The following is a 21,262-nucleotide window of genomic DNA, read 5'->3' on the forward strand; positions in this document are numbered from 1 at the left end:
TCTTGGCAGACTTTTCCTATCAAAAAAGTAGTATTTACCAGTTTAGAGAGCCCATGTTGTAGACTAGTAAAAAAAAAAAAAAAAAAAAAAAATTTCATACAAGTAACTGTAAATCTGTTCTTCATGATTAGGTAAGATAATATGAGGGGCCTCAGGCCCCTGGAAAGAAAAGCAGACTCTTCCTTAAAGGATATTACTACTGAGTGCTGGGTAGAGTTAGGATATGATCTGGGGGGCAAAGAAACTGAACACATTCTGTCAAAATAAGCATGGTACCAAAATCTCTCAGTGTGGGCTATAGCAATCAGTCATAGGGAAAAAGACAGAAAGGTTTTGAGTTCCCAAATCACTGGGAATAAAAGAAAATGTTCTGAATTATAAGTGGTTTTTAAAACTTAGTTCCCATCCCTTGCAATCTGAGTCGAAAAGAATATAAGGTAAAAATGGGGTTTGTAAGGTAAATCAAACTAAGAGCCTGCTATTTGGGCAACTTATAAATTCTAGAAACAATCAAGGTAGAACTGCTCAAAGTTTAGTCTCATAATAATTGACATAAAGACCAAGAATCCCAGTTAAAATAACTGAATATGCTCTATCATTATGAAGTTTTCCTAAGAGTTTCAGCTTTATTATCTCTGATTAATATGACCACTGTTCTTACGGTAGTAAATGGTGGCAATTATGTAAAAGTTAAAACAGATTATTCTATTTTGTCCTGAAAGTTCTGTACCACGTTGACCTTAACCTTATTTATAACAGTAATAATTGGTAGATTCTTATTTATAATCTCTACACTCTAAGGCAGTATATTTTAAATTGTTGTGGGTCACGAAGAAACTGGACCTTCTCCCCAGAAAGATGCACAGAAACATAAAATTTTGCATAGAACTTAAGAGGGTTCAAGGATGCCCCCTTTTAAAAAGAAAAAAAAAAACTTCTAAGAAAAATCTGGAAAACAAACTAAAATTGAAATCTTACCCCAAATAAGATACTACTTTAAAACCACAAATCCTGCTTCATCTCACCAAAAAAAAAAAAAAAAAAAAAAAAAAAAAAAAACTCCTTAAGGATATTCACAAACCCCATCAAAAGCTATTTTCCTTTGAAAATAAAAAATAAACTGTGGCAGCTTTCAGACTCAAAATCATTAATGTTTCCAGGAGGAAGAGCTTGGGTAAAGAGGTAAAAGTCTGTAAGTTATTAAATTTTGTATTTTATAGAAGAAGCCCTTCTCACAGAAAAGGTGATGGGGATCAAAGTTGTTTCCACTGCTAGGTGACAGCCTGAGAATCTTTACCTTCCTCTGTGACGATCCACATTTGTCAGTTTCAGCGTGGCTTCTAGGTGATGCCCATCCTCTGTATCAGGCACAAACCCTGGCCAAATGTGACACAACCTGAAAAACTATTTGAATAAAGGAATATTTTGAAAAATGTGATTTCCTTTATACTCTGGATTCCGTTTTTTTCTTAATATTTGGTAGATAGATCTATTTGTTTGTGTATGTTTGTGTTATATCCAGTTTGTGGCTATAGAGAAGTTTTTAAATACTGAAGTGTCCTTTTTGTCAAGGTTAAACTAGAAACTCTGCCTGTTTTCAGTTGTTTCCTGTCTTTAAATAAAATTTTATCAGCTCCCCAGACTTCCTGGCACCATGTCCTTCTTCCACTTGCCTTAGGAATGCTTCTTAGCAGCAGTTATAACACCCCCAGCCTAACGGTTCCAGAGTGTGTGTATATGTGTTTTAAAGCATTCATTTTCCTTTATTAAGAAAGAGATCCTAAAACCCCTTGCCATCTTTGGCACATCTTCAATACAAACCAGGTAATAAAGCTTTGGTTTTGTTAGATCATTTCTTTTTAAAGCAAGACACTTAATTGATTATTTCAGGTGTGGCTGTCAGGATCAACGTTTGACCTCTCCAACGAACCAGGATAGAAAGGGAATCATTGGCCTTAACAGCTTAAATCACGTCGGTTGTCGTGTGACAGGTTGTCCGTTTATGCTATTACATCATGGTCTCTCAACCCAGAGCTGGGAGGGGAGAAGAAAGGCCCATGAAACTGTAAGAGTTTTACTTATCCCCATCTAGAATTTAATGTCTGTCTCTCAAGACACTACCATTTTGCTGGCATTAAACATACAGACCAGGAAACCAGAAATAGCCTCCATCCTTCCGAATGTGAGGCCTGCTCTAATCTATTCTGCAAAAATCACTGGAGGACAACAACCCTATTTGCCTTTCCAAAATTAATATTCTACCAGAATCACGTGTAAGAAGTTTGCTTCTCCCATATATGAGATTTGGTTTGCAGTAGGGAGTTGAGCTTTTCATTTCTATTAATCCCTGACCTCACTTAACCTGAAGCATACACTCGGCCTTACCAATAAACGTGAAAAGCCCAAGCAATATATATTTTTCCAGACAGTTACACTCTAATCAGTTTGATGTTGACAGCCCACTTACTTGCCTCATCTTCACCCACAGTTTATGGATCTGGAGGGTATGCTGAGCTGCACTATAGAAGCAGCTTCCAGTAAGTCAAAAACCAGTCACCAAGGTCTAAATATTTAAGACTCTGGTTCTAGGCTCCTTTTCCTCAAAGTTGTGATTATATTCAGCCTCCAACATATTTGTTTCACGTAGAATATATATTCTAGAAACAAAAACCAGCTCCAAATACAAAACACTAGAATAGATATATAGCCATGCTGATCCATCTTAAAGTCAAAAATAGCCTGGAAATCAAATTAAATGACTGCAGGAGACACCATTTATGAGAAATGGGGGGAATTCCCTGGTGGTCCAGTGGTTAGGACTCAGTGCTCCCACTACCAGGGGCCTGGGTTTGATCCCTGGTCAGGGAACTAAGATCTCACAAGCCGCGAGGTGCAGCCAAAAAAAACAGAGAGAGAGAGAAACTGGAAGCTGGGAAGCCCAGGGAAGAATGATAATGTGGGAGGATTATCAAGGTATGTAGAGTTTATTTTTTTTAAAAAAGAAAATTTAAAGGAAGAGGATGTGAAGTTCGAGCATAGAACTAAAAGCAGGGAAAGCCTTGAGAACCAGGACGGCTCAGGGGAATGCCTGGGACAGTGCATAAAGAAAGAGCTTAATTCATGATAGTTCTGTGAGAAGGAAACCTGCAAAGTATTACTGAATGCAAACTAGGCACCAAATATGAGGAAGTGGGGCTCCGGCAGGATGAAAGACCTTTTCCGTGTCCCACAGCTTGTAAGAGGCTCAAGTAGGATTTCATCCTGGATCTCTCAGACTTGAAAACCCATCCTCTTGCCAATCACTCCGCCTCTCAGAAACAAGAAAAGGAGCCGCAAGAGCAGGATAATACAGCTAGGTTGCACATCCCTGCCCTCTGACTTACCGTGTAACTCTCAAGGTAATTAACCTCTCTGCACGACAGCTGCTGCTTCCGTAAAAAAACACCTATATCCTACAATTACTGGGGGCTCGAACAAGTATGTAAGACACTTTAAATGATGCCTGACATAGTAAGTGGTTGATAAATGCCAGCTGTTATTACTGGAATTATTGTCATTATTCTTTTTTTTTTTTTTTTTTTTTTGCGGTACGCGGGCCTCTCACTGTTGTGGCCTCTCCCGTTGCGGAGCACAGGCTCCGGACGCGCAGGCTCAGCGGCCACAGCTCACGGGCCCAGCCGCTCCGCGGCATATGGGATCCTCCCAGACTGGGGCACGAACCTGTATCCCCTGCATCGGCAGGCGGACTCTCAACCACTGCGCCACCAGGGAAGCCCCTATTGTCGTTATTCTTAGATATAAGTGGGTGACGGCAGAATGATTTGCGGTTTATCAGGGACTTCAAGCAAGCAGTCATACCCACATTTTAATGTGCATCTGAATCCCCTGAAGATCTTGTTCAAAAAGCAGATTCTGATTTTTTTTAACTTTTTATTTTATATTGGAGTATGTTGTGTTAGTTTCAGGTATACAGCAAAGTGATTCAGTTATACCTATACATATACCAGTTCTTTTTCAAATCCTTTTTCAGTGGTGCTCCTGTCACTGAATTTCTAAAAAGCTCCAGCTGATGCTATTACTGCTGGGCTACAGACCACATTTTGAGGAGCAAGGACCTGAAGAGCTGAAAGAGATAGCTTTGGCCTTGAACCAGAAGTTAAAAATAAGTTGGGGGGGGGCGGTGGGCAGGGACCAAGAACGTCTAGAAAAGCCTGTGACGAGTCAAATTTAGTAACAGGAGGCCTAACACTTAGCTCTTCTGAACAGTTAGTACCCTACAGATTCTTCCCCTATGAAAAAGAGTTGCCAAATCTAAGCAGATTGTTGAGCTCTGGAAAAACAAAAACGGTGACAGAGGGATATGGAAGAAGTATAAGAGAGAGACCAGGAGAATATTTGTGGGCCAAGTCACCCTGTCTCTCAGTAGTTACTATAAATGTCTCAAAACGTCTCTCGCCTTTGCTTCATTTACTGTATGTACTTGTTTGTTTGTTTGTTTAGTGCTGGCCTCATACTGTCATCCGGAATTCAAAGAAAAAAAGTGTTTTAAAGTACCTAAAATAGGTTCTTAAACTCCTAACTCCCTGGATTCTTCTGATTCTTAATAAGTAAGGTAGCAAAAGAGTAGATTTGGGAATTCCTAGCAAAATTGAACTTATGTCGTGAACTCATATCATGAATTCTTGGGCTGCAGAGAACCATCCCTTTCAAAAAAAGAAAAGCCGGGGGGGGCCTTATTAGTACACTCAGCACTGTCCAATAGAAATGTACGGCAAGCCACACATATAATTTAAAATTTTCTGGTAGCCACATTCAAAAAAATTTTAAACTTTTAAAAATTTTTAAACAGATGAAACTAATATATAATATAAAAATATATTTTAATAATATCTTACTTTATCTAAAATATCATTTAACATGTCATAGTTTAATAATTATTAATACATATTTTACACTCTGTTCTAAGTCTTTGAAATCCTCTAGAAACAGCACACACCCAATATGCTGCTATACGATGATCATCTCTTACACAATGCAGTTATTAAAGTGAAACGCAGTCTCCCCAAAACAAAAAAAGTGTGTTTCACGGAGAATATTTTAAACTGCTTCTGGGTTTTTGTATTTAAATCAATTAAAGTTAAATAAAATTAAAAATGCAGTTCCTCAGTCACACCAGCCACCCCTCAGGTAGGTGATCAATAGCCTCACGGCAGGCAGGGCCCACCGTTATCAGACAGGGCAAGTCTAGATCCTACACACATTTACCACGGGGCACATCTAGTGAGAACAGAGGAGGATGGTCAGAGGCCTGAGCTGCTCTTACCTTTCAGCAGCTGTTCCCTGAATCGCCTCATATACAAAAACTCCAGAGGTCACGTCACGGAAATCTGGATCTTGCCTTTTCCTTTCCTGAAGCAGGCTAAGAAGAGTCAGAAGTTTTCCCATGAGGTTAGGAAGCCAATGAATTAGTCCCCTGAGCCCTGGACAACCCTCCAACTGTCAGTGGGGACTCTATCTGCTCTGCTCAGGGCTCACACACATGGGACAAGGATGCCCTCTAGCTGGTCACCATCATTCTTCCCCAGGGGTGGTCTGATTCTCTGTGCCGAAGCCTAGAACCATTGGACACAGTGAAAGAAACCACTGAAAAGTACAGTGCGTGCTAGTGCCAGCAGAGGCAGTCACCTACCCTGTGACAAGTAGGGCCTGCGGTCACGAGAGGAGCCAGCCACTGTCCAAATGCTTTACCTTCCCCGTTCAGGCTCTCTACCCATAGCTTGTGCTTCTGAAAAACAACCCAGACATGGTCACACCCGCGCTTACTTCATAGGGAGGGCAGCATGCGCAGACCCAGCTATTTCTTCTGTGAAACAGCCTTTCCTGGAAAGGAGAATTGTAATGTGTTACTAACAAAGCCTTCTTTCCTTTTGGCAGACCGAGTCACAGACTATCCTTTCAATGTTAGCTGCCCTTTCAGGCTGCCAGCCAAGACAAACACGCCTCAGAGAACCTTTGTCGCTCGCACAGGCCCACCTCCCCACATCCAGCCCAGGGCTTTCCTTTCCACAGTAGTTCCATCCAACTATCTCTGGGTACAGCTCAGGCTGGGTTTTGCACCTAGTCCCCTGGTACTGCTGCCTGGATCACTGTGATCAGAGCTCAGTACCGGTGACTCTGTTTTCTACAAAACTGAAAGAATTGTCTCAGGGACTTCCCAGTGGTTAGGGCTCCACACTTCCACTGCAGGGGACACGGATTCAATCCCTGGTCACAGAACTAGGATCCCACAAGCCACGCAGCGTGGCCAAAAAAAGGGATTGTCTCCACCACAGTGGAGCCCTTTGAGGGCTCCTGAAAAGCACGGGAGGGGAAGAAAAATTCCGAATTCCCCTTATCTTTCTGTCGAATGTGATCCAAGGGAATTGCAAAGGAGATTCCTGTGGTCACCTTCAGTGTGTTTATGCCAGTCACATCACCATCCTGACAAGGGAGGAGACATCAATTCAGCAGCCCAGTTCTGCAGACTGACAAGCAAAGGAAGGAGAAAAGCTTAGGGTCACTTAGGGTCGAGCAACAGGTGGCATCTTAGAGGACCAAGGCGTGCAAATTACTGCTGAGGAATTCTGGGTTTTAATCTTGAGCTCTTTTTCTTCTTGGCCAAATTATATTGCTTTTCAAAGTGAACCACAGGTTGTATTTTGACACAGATATGAGGACAAGGAGTATATGCCTTTCCATTCCTTAAATGAGACTAAAAATAAACACGGAAAAGGCAAAAAGCTGTTGACTTTCAGCCACACTTCAATGAAACTACTCAGAAGATTCAGCAAATTGACCTTAGGAACAAAGCTCTACTAAACTAAATTTATGAAGCGGGAAATACTTTCCTTTTTGTGCATTTCATCATCCCTTAGCCTTTGTTAGGTAACGGGAAGGATAGAAAAGAGACTTCCGATCTCATTAAAATACAGATTATAATTCAATAGGTCTGGAGTGTGGCTTGAAGTTCTGCATTTCATCCCTGCTCTAGTAAACTCATTGTTTACTGGAGAAAAAGCAGGCACAAAAATCACATGCAATGTTAGGAGTAAAGGGGGCGGAGTCAAGAGGGCAGACTAGGAGGATGCGGAATTCGCGTCTCCTCACAACTAGGGCACCTACCAGGCACTGGAGGGGGACCATGAACACCTAAGGGGATGGGAGGAACCCCCAGCGACCGGGTAAGATGTGGGGCTTGCGGGGGGTGAAGGGGGAGGAGAAGTGGAGGCGGGACAGGACTGGCGCCCCTGAGGAGCGGCTGGGGGAAGGAAGGAGTTCCTGCACCCAGCGGGACCCACCCACGGTTAGGGGTCCAGCTGCGATGGGGGAGACCCTGTGGGAGATGGTGGGGGAGGGGCGCGGAGGAACGGAAGGGAACGCAGCCAGCGCTTTCCCTCTCCTCTTAGGCACCGGGGAACCTGTTGGGCTCCCGGGTCTAATCCTCTGCCCTCGGAGCCTCCCTCCTGCCGCGCAGAACCCAAGCCCCGCCCCTGCACACCCACCCGGGACCCTACCTCTACATTCAGAGACCCCCTCCAACGTGCTGGGCCTAAACCCCACCCACACACCCTCACCCAGGGCCCTACCTCCAAACTCCCGAACCCCACACTCCAGAGGACTTCCTTTCCATGTGCTGCTGCTCCCCTTCCCTGCAGGCCCTAAGCAGAAGCCCCGCCCCACGCTTGAACGTCGCCCGCCTAGGCCCCGCCCCATGCTCAAACATCACCTCCCACCCGCCTAGTTCCCGCCCCACCCTAAACCCCGCCCCTGCTGAAGTTCCACTCCTGCCTAAACTCCACCCCCCATAACCAAGGCTTTTTTTTTTTCTATCTTTTTTTCCTCTTTTAGATTGGGGTTCTGTTTTACCTTGATTCATTTATATTTTTATTTTTTCTAATAAACCTTTTAGTTTTCTAATTTTATTCTTTATACTTTGTTATTGTTCTTCTTTTCACTTGTTCCCTTTTTTTTCTTTTCTTTTTTCTGTTGTGGTTTTATTTTACCTTGTTGCAGTTGTTTCAATTGTAGTTTTATTTTTCCTAATATATTTTTTGTCTTTCTAATTTTATTTCTTTTTTTTATTTCTTTGTTGTTGTATTGCTCCTTTTTTCTTTTTTTTTTTTCTCCCATGCCACACGGCTTGTGGGATCTTGGTTCCCAGGCTGGGGGTCGCTCTGAGTCCAAACCGCTGGACTAACAGAGAACTTCAGACCCCACGGAATATTAATCGGAGTGAGGCCTCCTGGAGGTCCCCATCTCAGCTCTAAGACCCGGCTCTATCCAACTGCCTGCAACCCCAGTGCTGGACACCTCAGGCCAAACAACCAGTAAAACAGGAATACAGCTCCACCCATCAAAAAAAAAAAATGATACAACAAGAAAATATGTTACAGACGAAGGAGCAAGGTAAAAACCTAAAAGACCAAATAAATGAAGACAAAATAGGTAACCTACCTGAAAAAGAATTCCGAGTAATGATAGGAAAAATGATACAAAATCTCAGAAACAGAATGGAGAAAATACAAGAAACATTTCACAAGGATCTAGAAGAACTAAAGAGCAAACAAACAGTGAGAACTACACAATAAATGCAATTTAAATACTCTAGAAGGAATCAATAGCAGAATAACTGAGGCAGAAGAACACATAAGTGAGCTGGAAGATAAAATGGTGGAAATAACTGCCAGGGAGCAGAATAAAGGAAAAAGAATGAAAAGAATTGAGGACAGTCTCAGAGACCTCAGGGACATTAAACACACCAACATTTGAATTATAGGGGTCCCAGAAGAAGAAGAGAAAAAGAAGGGGTCTGAGAAAATATTTGAAGAGATTATAGTCGAAAACTTCCCTAATATGGGAAAGGAAATAGTCAGTCAAGTCCAAGAAGCACAGAGAGTCCCATACAGGATAAACCCAAAGAGAAACACACCGATACACATATTAATCAAACTATCAAAAATTAAATACAAAGAAAAACTATTAAGAGCAACAAGGGAAAAGCAACAAATAACATACAAGGGAATTCCCATAAGGTTAAGAGCTAATCTTTCAGCAGAAACTCTCCAAGCCAGAAGGGAGTGGCAGGACATATTTAAAGTGATGAAAGGGAAAACCCACAACCAAGATTACTCTACCCAGCAAGGATCTCATTCAGATTTGATGGAGAAATCAAAAGCTTTACAGAAAATCAAAAGTTCAGAGAATTCAGCACCACCAAACCAGCTTTAAAACAAATGCTAAAGGAACTTCTCTAAGCGAGAAACACATGAGAAGAAAAAGACCCACAAAAACACACCCAAATCAATTAAGAAAATGGTAATAGGAACATACATATCGATAATCACTTTGAATGTAAATGGATTAAATGCTCCAACCAAAAAACATACACTGGCTGAATGGATACAAAAACAAGACCCTTATAAATGCTGTCTACAAGAGACCCACTTCAGACCTAGGGACACATACAGACTGAAAATGAGGGGATGGAAAAAGATATTCCATGCAAATGGAAATCACAAGAAAGCTGGAGTAGCAATACTCATATTAGAGTAAATAGGCTTTAAAATAAAGACTGTTACAAGAGATAAGGAAGGACACTATATAATGATCAAGAGATCAATCCAAGAAGAAAACATAACAATTATAAATATTTATGCACCCAACATAGGAGCACCTCAATACATAAGGCAAATGCTAACAGCCATAAAAGGAGAAATCGACAGTAACACAATAATAGTGGGGGACTTTAACACCCCACTTACACCAGTAGACAGATCATCCAAATGGAAAATAAATAAGGAAACACAAGCTTTAAATGACACAATAGAACAGAAAGACTTAATTAATTGATATTTTTAGGACATCCCACTCAAAAGAGGAAGAATACAGTTTCTTCTCAAGTGCACATGGAACGTTCTCCAGTCACATTCTGGGTCACAAATCAAACCTTGGAACATTTAAGAAAATGTAACTCATATAGAGCATCTCTTCCGAACACAATGCTATGAGATTAGAAATCAATTACAGGATAAAAACCACAAATACATGAGGGCTAAACAGTGTGCTGCTAAATAACCAAAAGATCACGGAAGAAATCAAAGAGGAAATCAAAAAATACCTAGAAACAAATGACAATGAAAACACGATGACCCAAAACCTATGGGATACAGCGAAAGCAGTTCTAAGGGGGAAGTTTATAGCAATACAATCCTACCTCAGGAAACAAGAAACATCTCAAATAAACAACCTAAACTTACACCTAAAGCAATGAGAGAAAGAAGAACAAAAAAACCCCAAAGTCAGCAGAAGGAAAGAAATCATAAAGATAAGATCAGAAATAAATAAAAAAGAAGTGAAGGAAACAATAGCAAAGATCAATAACTAAAAGCTGGTTCTTTGAGAAAATAAGCAAAATTGATAAACCATTAGCCAGACTCATCAAGAAAAAAGGGAGAAGACTCAAATCAATAGAATTAGAAATGAAAAAGGAGAAGTAACAACTGACACTGCAGAAATACAAAGGATCATGAGAGATTACTACAAGCAACTATATGCCAATAAAATGGACAACCTGGAAGAAATGGACAAATTCTGAGAAAAGCACAACCTTCTGAGACTGAACCAGGAAGAAATAAAAAATATAAATAGACCAATCACAAGCACTGAAAATGAGACTGTGATTAAAAATCTTCCAACAAACAAAAGCCCAGGACCAGATGGCTTCACAGGCAAATTCTATCAAACATTTAGAGAAGAGCTAACACCTATCCTTCTCAAACTCTTCCAAAATATAACAGAGGGAGGAACACTCCCCAACTCATTCTACGAGGCCACCATCACCCTGATACCAAAACCAGACAAAGATGTCACAAAAAAGGAAACTACAGGCCAATATCACTGATGAACATAGATGGAAAAATCTTCAACAAAATATTGCAAACAGAATCCAACAGCATATTAAAAGGATCATACACCATGATCAAGTGGGATTTATCCCAGAATGCAAGGATTCTCCAACATACGTAAAACAATCAATGTGATACACAATATCACAAATTAAAGAATAAAAACCATATGATCACCTCAACAGATGCAGAAAAAGCTTTTGACAAAATTCAACACCCATTTATGATAAAAACTCTCCAGAGCTTCCCTGGTGGCGCAGTGGTTAAGAATCCGCCTGCCAATGCAGGGGACACGGGTTCAAGCCCTGGTCTGGGAAGATCCCACATGCCGCAGAGCAACGAAGTCCGTGCACCACAACTACTGAGCCTGCGCTCTAGAGCCAGCGAGCCACAACTACTGAGCCCGCATGCCACAGCTACTGAGGCCCGCGCACCTAGAGACCGTGCTCTGCAACAAGAGAAGCCACCGCAATGAGAAGACCACGCACTGCAACAAAGAGTAGCCCCCGCTCGCTGCAACTAGAGAAAGCCCATGCACAGCAAGGAAGACCCATTGCAGCCAAACATAAATAAATAAATAAATAAATAAATAAATTTATTTAAAAAAAAAAAAAAACTCTCCAGAAAGTGGGCATAGAGGGAACCTACCTCAACATAATAAAAGCCATATATGACAAACCCACAGCCAACATCATTCTCAATGGTGAAAAACTGAAAGCATTTCCCTTAAGATCAGGAACAAGACAAGGTTGCCCACTCTCACCACTGTTATTCAGCATAGTGTTGGAAGTCCTAGCCACAGCAATCAGAGAAGAAAAAGAAATAAAAGGAATACAAATTGGGAAAGAAGAAGTAAAACTGTCACTGTCTGCTGATGACATGATACTAAACATAGAAAATCCTAAAGATGCCACCAAAAAACTACTCGAACTAATCAATGAATTTGGTAAGGTTGCAGGATACAAAATTAATGCACAGAAATCTCTTGCATTCCTATACACTAACAACGAAAGATCAGAAAGAGAAATTAAGGAAACAATCCCATTTACCACTGCAACAAAACGAATAAAATACCTAGGAATAAACCTACCTAAGGAGGCAAAAGACCAGTACTCAGAAAACTATAAAACACTGATGAAAGAAATCAAAGATAACATAAACTGATGGAGAGATACCATGCTCCTGGATTGGAAGAATCAATATTGTGAAAATGCCTATACTACCCAAAGCAATCTACAGGTTCAATGAAATCCCTATCAAATTACCAATGACATTTTTCACAGAACTAGAACAAGAAATTTTACAATTTGTATGGAAACACAAAAGACCCCAAATAGCCAAAGCAATCTTGAGAAAGAAAAACAGAGCTGGAGGAATCAGGCTCCCTGACTTCAGACTATACTACAAAGCTACAGTAATCAAGACAGTATGGTACTGGCACAAAAACAGAAATATAGATCAATGGAACAAGATAGAAAGCCCAGAGATAAACCCACGCACACATGGTCAGCGTATCTCTGACAAAGGAGGCAAGAATATACAATGGAGAAAAGAGAGCCTCTTCAATAAGTGGTGCTGGGAAAAATGGACAGCTACATGTAAAAGAATAAAATTAGAACACACCCTAACACCATACCCAAGAATAAACTCAGAATGGATTAAACACCTAAATGTAAGGCCAGACACTATAAAACTGTTAGAGGAAAACACAGGCAGAACACTCTATGACATAAATCACAGCAAAGGAAATAAAAACCCACCTTTTTGACCCACCTCCTAGAGTAAGGGAAATAAAAACAAAAATAAACAAATGGAACCTAATGAAATTTGCACAGCAAAGGAAACCATAAACAAGACGAAAAGACAACCCTCAGAATGGGAGAAAATATTTGCAAATGAAGCAACTGACAGAGGATTAATCTCCAAAATATACAAGCAGCTCATGCAGCTCCATATCACAAAAACAAACAACCCAGTCCAAAAATGAGCAGAAGACCTAAATAGACACTTCTCCAAAGGAGACATACAGATGGCCAACAAATGCATGAAAAGAGGCTCAACATCACTAATCATTAGAGAAATGCAAATCAAAACTACAATGAGGTATCACCTCACACCAGTCAGAATGGCCATCATCAAAAAATCTACAAACAATAAATGCTGGAGAGGGTGTGGAGAAAAGGGAACACTTCTGCACTTTTGGTGGGAATGTAAATTGATACAGGCACTATGGAGGTTCCTTTAAAAACTAAAAATAGAACTACCATATGACCCAGTAATCCCACTACTGGGCATATACCCTGAGAAAACTATAATTCAAAAAGACACATGTACCACAATGTTCACTGCAGCTCTATTTACAATAGCCAGGTCATGGAAGCAACCTAAATGTCCATCAACAGATGACTGGATAAAGAAGATATGGCACATATATACAATGGAATATTACTCAGCCATAAAAGAAACGAATTTGAGTTATTTGTAGTGAGGTGGATGGACTTAGAATCTGTCATACAGAGTGAAGTAAGTCAGAAAGAAGAGAAACGAATACCGTATGCTAACATGTATAAATGGAATTTTAAAAAGCAGTACTAATGAACCTAGTGGCAGGGCAGGAATACAGACGCAGATGTAGAGAACAGACTTGAGGGCACAGGGCAGGGGGAGGGGAAGCTGGAATTAAGTGAGAGAGTAGCACTGACATATATACACTACCAACTGTAAAATGGATGGCTAGTGGGAAGCTGCTGCAGAGCACAGGTAGATCAGCTCGGTGCTTTGTGATGACCTAGAGGGGTGGGATAGGGAGGGTGGGAGGGAGACGCAAGAGGCAGGGGATTTGGGGATATATGTACATGTATAGCTGATTCACTTTGTTATACAGCAGAAACTAACACACCATTGTAAAGCACTGAAACGCCAATGAAGATGTGAAAAAAAAAATGTTAGGAATAAAAAGCGCTCAGTGATTTCACACGCAATTCCTCCTCCTACAAGCAAATGTAATATGTGAAGAGAAACCAGAAACAATCAGCTCAAGGGACTCAGAGAGCATGATCACAGGCCGTGTGTCAAACAGCACTGCTCTCTTGTTGTATCTGAGCAACTAGAAACCCTGGCATTCCCATTAGGGACGTTGAATAAAATTTAAGAATTAAATACATGACAGAACAACGGATTGTTGTTGTGGCTTTTTTGTCATCTCTAAGCAGGTCAAGACTAAATTAGCATTTTGGGATGAGACTTAGTTCTTCACATGCAGAAGCAGGGGGTCTTCAAGGATATACATTACATAGTACAGTTGTCATTTGACATAATTTGGGCTTAGTACCCAGGGCTTTTGTTAAGTACCCAATGAACACAGAAAGCACACTGAAGAGATGTAAGTAGGTGTTAAGGAAACCCTGACCCCCTCGGCTGGAGGAGCTCACATGCCAAGATGACAAATCCATCGTAGATCTTAAATTTTTCCTAGCCCTTTACTTAAGACGTAATAATAGAAAAGCATCATACCACAAATCTCTACACAAGAGCGACATCCCAATCTGCATCATGAAATCTGCCAAGATTTTGAAAGTTAAGAAGAAGCGTGAAGCAGCAAGGGAAGTGGTCACTTACCAAATTCACCAGAGGCCCCCCAGAATTCCCGTGCTGAAGATAGGATTTGAAAAAGCCATCAGTGCTTTTCTCCCCGTCATCTATCTATAATTCCCAAAGAGGTTTACCAAAAACAGCCTGCCCTAGTGAGCCCGTTTCCCCAGGGCAGGCAAAATTGGGCCCCATCATGATCATCTCCGAAGTCGGTACAGGTAAAGAACAACAGCAAGAGGACCACCGCCTCCTACGGCAGCAGTGACCTCTGCGACAGACCCTAGGAGACCATCCAATATCGTGGATGCCAGTTATCACATCCAACAGGCTGACCTCTAACAGCGTGGCATTCCGTACCTCTCATGAGGATAGACCTGATCTCTGGACATCCCCGAAAGGCCAAAGGGAAAAGAAGGCACCCTGAAGTGTTCTTCTCACCGCACTGCCAGTATCTTATGGGCTGAGGACAGCCTACCCCTGTGACTTACATTAATTATGGCATCTGTCTGGATATAGTCCATGCCTGAAGCCTTCAGCCCCAGCTCTTTGCCCTCTCGCTGTGTGGTGCTGACAATGCCTGCCGTCCCTGTGTTCTGCAGAGAAAACAGGCTACCCAAGGCCACCACGAACTCGCCAGCTCGCAGGTCAGATGACTTTCCCAGCAGCAATACAGGAAGTTCAGTCTGCACGCCGGTGAGGAGGGACCAGATGGACAAATTAAAAATGGAATCAGGGCTTCCCTGGTGGCGCAGTGGTTGGGGGTCCGCCTGCCAATGCAGGGGACGTGCCCCGGTCCGGGAGGATCCCACATGCCGCGGAGCGGCTGGGCCCGTGAGCCATGGCCGCTGAGCCTGCGCGTCCGGAGCCTGTGCTCCGCGGCGGGAGAGGCCACAGCCGTGAGGGGCCCGCGTACCGCAAAAAAAAAATAAATGGAATCAATCAGCATTTGTATAAAATCTATATATGACATGGTCTCCACCATTTCGGCATTTATAATGCAAGAATCACGCACCCACCTAGCTTCTACAACTGCCTGAGTCTTCCTCCTTACACTCCAACTACCACTAAACTCTCACTTGTTAAGATGATAGGGATCATCTCTAAAAATCTAAAATTATTGCTTGTAGAAATTACAATAAGTAAACCGCCAGTGAAGTAACTGATGAACATAAACTGACATTAGCAATTTACTTAGCACCATTCCAGCTCAGAAGCTGTTTACAAAGTTAATAAGCCACAAACAGAAAGGAGGTCACCCAAAGCAATGCTTCTCCTTATGTGTATATGAATCTCCCAGTGATCAGTAGACCTGGGTAGGGTCTGAGTTTCTGTATTTCTAAAAAATTCTCAGATGATGTCAATGTTGCTGGGGTGCAGACCACACTTCGTATAGCAAGGAACTCAAAGCACTCCTTAGCAGCTTTGAATCCATTACAATCATTTCCGGTGTTCTGAGACAAGCAGAGAAATAAGTTTCCCAGAAGCAGCATCTGTTGAAGAAGGAACTGAAGGAGAAAAAAAGACAGCTGGGTAGTTAATAAAAATTGTTACAGACATACAAACAGGCATGGAAGAAAATAAACAAAAGAAGGCGTGAAGAATAGAAAGAAAGCAAACTAGGAAAAAAAAAAAGTATATGCCAGGGAGAAGAGACATGTGGTGGGGTGGGGAAGAAAATATCAGCAAGTTGATGAAAATCCTCGAATCGCAGACTCACATTTGGCTCAGTTTTAATCAGGGCAAGATCCAATTTGTGGTCAATGTCCTTGACAGTGGCTTCATACTGGACCCTGCTCTGGAGCTCCACCTGGATCTGCTGCTGGTTCGTGAGGACGTGGGCATTGGTAACAATAAGCCTATCCTGAGACACTATGAACCCAGAGCCACTGGATGCAGGAATATCCTCACTGCTGAGAGGCGACCTGTCTCAGCAAGACAACAGCATTAGCAGAAGGTGGGCAAATCAGGGCATCTGCCATAGTCTGGAAGCATGGGAACCTGGCATTTATCAAACATTCTTCCACCACAGTTTCCTCAGACATTTTACTTTTCCCTGCCTGTTTTCATTCTCTCCACATGTAGTTAGACTGTGTGTTCAATGTCCTGGCCATCTCTTGGGAACAGGACTGAGAGCTGATTCCATCTCTCCTTTTCCAGGAAAAGCAGCACCCCTCTGCTTCAAAGACGACTAACCTAATCGTAATACTGGGGGCAAAAGTGGACCTAGTGCCACATTATCCAGCACCCAGGCAGGGAGGGAGTCAGAGAAGTCTGGTCCCGGCTTAGGTTCCACTACTAACTGGCCTTGTGACATAGGACAAGTTTCTCTTGCTCTCTGGGTTTGGGATTCCTTACATGCAAAAGAAGGGGCCAGGCAAGATCACCATCAAGGTGCCTTCTGGCTCTCACCTCTGACCTTGAACTTGTCTGAGAGAGAGGAGTAGCCCAGATTTGGAAGTCAGAATCCTTATGACTCTGCTCTTTGGCTAAATGACCAACAGGCTATGCAACCTCTTTGAGCCGTTTGATTTCCTCACCGTGGTTTTTACAACTAAATTGTGCTGGGAGAGTGGTTGCGCGGGGCCAGGAGCAGGGAGGCTCTCGGGAACAGTTAGCCCGGGGAGCTGACGTCCTCCTCCGACCTCCTTTACCCGCGGAACAGCTGTGAGTGGACCACGGACGGGGCCACCGTCTCCACCACGGCGGCGATGAAGTTGTACTTGCTCCTGAGCCAGCCTGCGCTTCTGGTCCCTGCAAAGAGATGCTCCATTCTTTGGGCGGGGGTGGGATGGGGGACGACCCTCGCTGCCTGACCGCATCAGGCATCACCTCTCTCCTCCCTCTCTCTCCGCTTTCCCTCCCCCTCCTCTCTTCGGTCTCCCACTGTGTATTCACTGCGGTCGCAGGAGACCAGACCTGTCACCCCGATTTGAAAATAACTTAAAAGGGAAGACGGCGGCCACCAGCTATGGGGAGGAAATTGGGGAGCAACCACATGGGAACCGGTAACCGGACACCTAAGGAGGGAAGAAAACTGGTACCTAGGAGGCGTTGAATCGCTCTGGCGATGCAGCAGGGAGAACCGCGCGAACGAAACTCGCTCCTAAAGAGGGCGTGGAGAGCGTGCGGCCCCCAGCTCACCTGGGGCTCCACAGTCCCCCTTCGGCACCGCCACGGCCGGGAGCGCGCTACGGAGGCGCGCGGCGTGGTTCTCGGCGTGGAGCGCGCACAGGCTGGGGTAGGTGCTCCCGTAGCCGCCGCACGCGGCCGTCCCCCGCCGCCGAGGAGCCGGGGCGTGGGCGGCGCACGGCCGGCCGAGCGCCCCGCCGCAGGCCTCGCCCTCGGCCGCGGCGCAGACGCTGCAGACCCCGCAGCGGTCGAGCCCCGGGGCCGTCCCCCGCCGAGCAGGGGGGGCAGCGGCGGGCACGGCGGCGCGGCCCTGGCTCTCCTGGCCTAGACTCCGCTCCCCGGCGCCGCGGGCAGCGGCAGCCACGGCAGGACGGTCTGAGCCCGGCGGGCCGCAGCAGGGCTCTCGTCATCCCGCCCCCTTCCTCCTTCCCTCCCACTTTCCCGCGGACTCTCCTCTGGACCCGCAGCTGCTCTCAGACGAGCAACGCTTTCTCCGGACTGGGGTGCCGCCTCCTTCAGCCCCCGACTTTAAGGGGCAGAACCTGGCAGCCCTCTCCACACACAGCCGTTCCCCACCCCGCCCCGCGTCCCGGCCCTTCCCCACCTCGTGAAATTCAGAACACCAAGAACGGGAGCAGACTGACAACTCACCCACCCACGGACAGACGATCCGAGTTAGGAAAACACACACCCTATTTCAGTATTTCACATGGTTTTTATTATAAAACAAGCGACAAAACAGTTTTAGAAAATTATTTTTTGCTACATACCAAGTAGGAGATCGCTTAAAATGAGAAGCATAAGAGTTTCCATGCACTCAGCTCAGCCTACAGTCAGTGCATTTCACAGCTGAAACAAACTGGTTCAAAACACAGAATCATGCTACACCTTGGGGAGCAGCGGGGGAAGGGGTCAAACAGTATGTTTTTTGGCCAAATATTCGCTTTATTCAAACTCTACGGAGCATGAGTGACTAATTCACTACTGCAGGCAGTAACAGAGAGAAAAAGGGACTAAGGAAAAAAAGTGACATTGGTAGAAAAGATGTCATAAATCTGTCCATTTCTGACATGTTCAAAGTTTATGAACAAAGCTGATTTGGGAAACTCAGTTCCCAAAACTCTGCTACTTCCTTATGCCTATTTATCTGGTTAACAGTGAAAACAAACATATCAAATCCCACTGCTCAACTACTGAATCTGCCACTTATTTATTAAGGATCCTTTTAGCCCATATCAGAGCACAGTTACATTCAGGGGGAAAAAAATAAAACAAAAACAAACCACCTTCTGCTTCAAGTGAACTATGAAGTTGGACTCTTTCTCATGGGAGCTCAGCATTCTACTCAGAAACAGATGTGTAACTCTGCAATTTTCACCTGAGATCGCTTTACCTGATGGACACCTTAGTACGACTGTCATCTCACAGAATGCAGAAGGCCAAACTACGTTCACCAGCCATCAGCTGACCCTGAGCAAGCAATTCCTTAACTTTCAAGAACAGTGGACAGTAATAGTTCACCTATGGGGAGACACCTGAAATTGTTACACACAGTGGGTCAAGACCACGTCAAAAGTCTTATGAAAACAGCACAACTCAGAGAATGTTTTTATTCCACACACACACAAAAATGCAGTACCTTTTTTGGTTCCTTTTTTTTAAAAAAAAAACAAACAAAACAAAAAACAAATTTATTCCAGAGCCTATGCACTTAACTACTAATCGATATTGCATCCCCTCCTTGTTTTTTCCATTTGGTCCCATTTTTCACATTTGAAACCAAATGCTTTGGTCGTATATGCACCATCTTTGGCTCACATGTGTAGTGACATTAAAAGGTGTGATGTGAAATTAACCAGAAGCTAAGAAATATGAACACAAAAGGAATTCTGAAATAAGATTTGGCAATGAGAATGCCTCTAAGCTTCATTGAAGATAATTATATTTATCTGGTGTTGGAACTACATTAACAACGCTCTAACTTGGAATTCCCAAGTATCTGCCAACTAGAATCCTTGTTTCCCCTCTATTATGATAATACAATCTGGATTTATAAGTATGTTTAATTTAATACATTCTCAAAATGAACCTTAATGAATAAGAAACAGATCAGCTTACCATAATGGCCAATTAATTTAGCAGTAGTAATCTAGCAGAGAGTTTATTTAAAAGAGGAAGAAATGGGTAGATTTTCACAACTTAAACACCAGGAGATGACATCTTTCCATGAGTTAGGGAATGTTTACAGAGATCTCAAAAGTTCCCAATGTATCTTTGTTAGTTCCATATCTCTGTGCACTTTCTTTCACCTAGCCAAAGAATTTTCTTGAGGAAAATCTGAAGATGAAACCTGAGACAAAGAACTTTAAGAATTTGTAATGGCTTCTTGAAATCAGGCTACCTGAAGTATGTTGTCACCTTGATCACTCATAAATAAATAATCTCTAAACCAGGGATTTCTAAGGACAAAAGTATACAGGAGGCTGCAGAAAAGAGGGGGAAAAAAGAGAGAGAGAGAAATCTAGAGGAGATTTCCTTTTTTATACCAGGACCACTAGGGCAAACAGTTTAAGTGAAAGTTATCTCCAAAGCAGTATGGTCAAGAAGAGTTCTCAACCTGACACAGACTTCAAGGAAACTACACTGCCCGAAACAAACAAACAGATTTCCCTCAAGCCACTAAGGATTTTCTGATCATAGTCTCCTCCTCTACTCGTTAATTCTTAATTTAAAGACAAAGTTAACTGATCTAGCTGATAAAGAGTTCTAGATAGAACTGAGTTAAGCTCCCTCCCTTTAGGGAACCTTAGTAGCCGTTCACCACATAAGCTGGACAGATAATTTCTCCCAGGGACCCTGGAAATAGGATCTCTTGTCAAATGGAAGAAGGTACATCCTAAAATACGGGATGGGAAATACAATCTATGCTCTTCTCCCTGGGAAATCTCTAACCAGCAATGCATAGGCTCTAAATCAATGTTTCTCTGCACAGTTTCTATTTTATTAAAGATATAAATATCTCTCAAGATTATCTTTGTTATCTCCTCACTGGTATGTACATAGAACCTCGTCAGATGACAAGATTTCATCATGCAAGTACAGACACGAGGCATCATCCAAAGGGCAACACAAAGAACAGAAAGAAAGCAAATCTGCCAAGGTATACAATATACAGCACTTAAAATTAGACTACTATCGGCCCATGAAAGAAGAGCTGAGAGGCAAGGACCCAAGATAACCTGTCTTTGCGAAAAGAGACCTTTTCTTCTGTCTGGAAAACATGGATCAAAATTTTTTAACTGGATGAACTAAACTCCATCTCTTCCCGGCACCTGCTTTAAAGCAACTCTCAAACTCTAAAATACAGACCTGATGTATCACACATGTGAATTATCATACACTCATCAACCCTCCACACATTCCAAGCAACGCCATTATCAAGGGCAATGTCTGTTCTGTTCTCAGCACTGAACACTGATAAACCCATCCTAAGGGCCTGACACAGCAACAGCGTGGGCAGGTCTGTCTCTCACAGTGACAGTATTTGGGGTCAAAGAGTAATTCCCAAAACTGGCTGATGCACTGGGGTTGGGAGTGCA

The 21,262-nt window shown here is 43.1% G+C and overlaps 1 protein-coding gene across 1 annotated transcript; it reads right to left on the bottom strand.

Annotated features, from left to right (window-relative positions):
• Positions 1-1,873: 1,873 nt before the first annotated feature.
• Positions 1,874-18,073, bottom strand: HTRA4 (HtrA serine peptidase 4; the record flags this gene model as incomplete). Its single annotated transcript, XM_079726823.1, is given in 12 exon segments — positions 1,874-1,963; positions 1,967-1,986; positions 1,989-2,009; positions 2,012-2,034; positions 5,324-5,480; positions 6,363-6,480; positions 14,562-14,594; positions 15,023-15,217; positions 16,252-16,456; positions 17,186-17,285; positions 17,676-17,931; positions 17,933-18,073. Coding segments are annotated over 12 exon segments (1,359 nt in total).
• Between the last annotated feature and the right edge of the window lie 3,189 nt (positions 18,074-21,262).

The sequence above is a fragment of the Hyperoodon ampullatus genome (assembly GCF_949752795.1).
Source record: "Hyperoodon ampullatus genome assembly, chromosome: 20".
NCBI classification, from domain to species: domain Eukaryota; kingdom Metazoa; phylum Chordata; class Mammalia; order Artiodactyla; family Ziphiidae; genus Hyperoodon; species Hyperoodon ampullatus.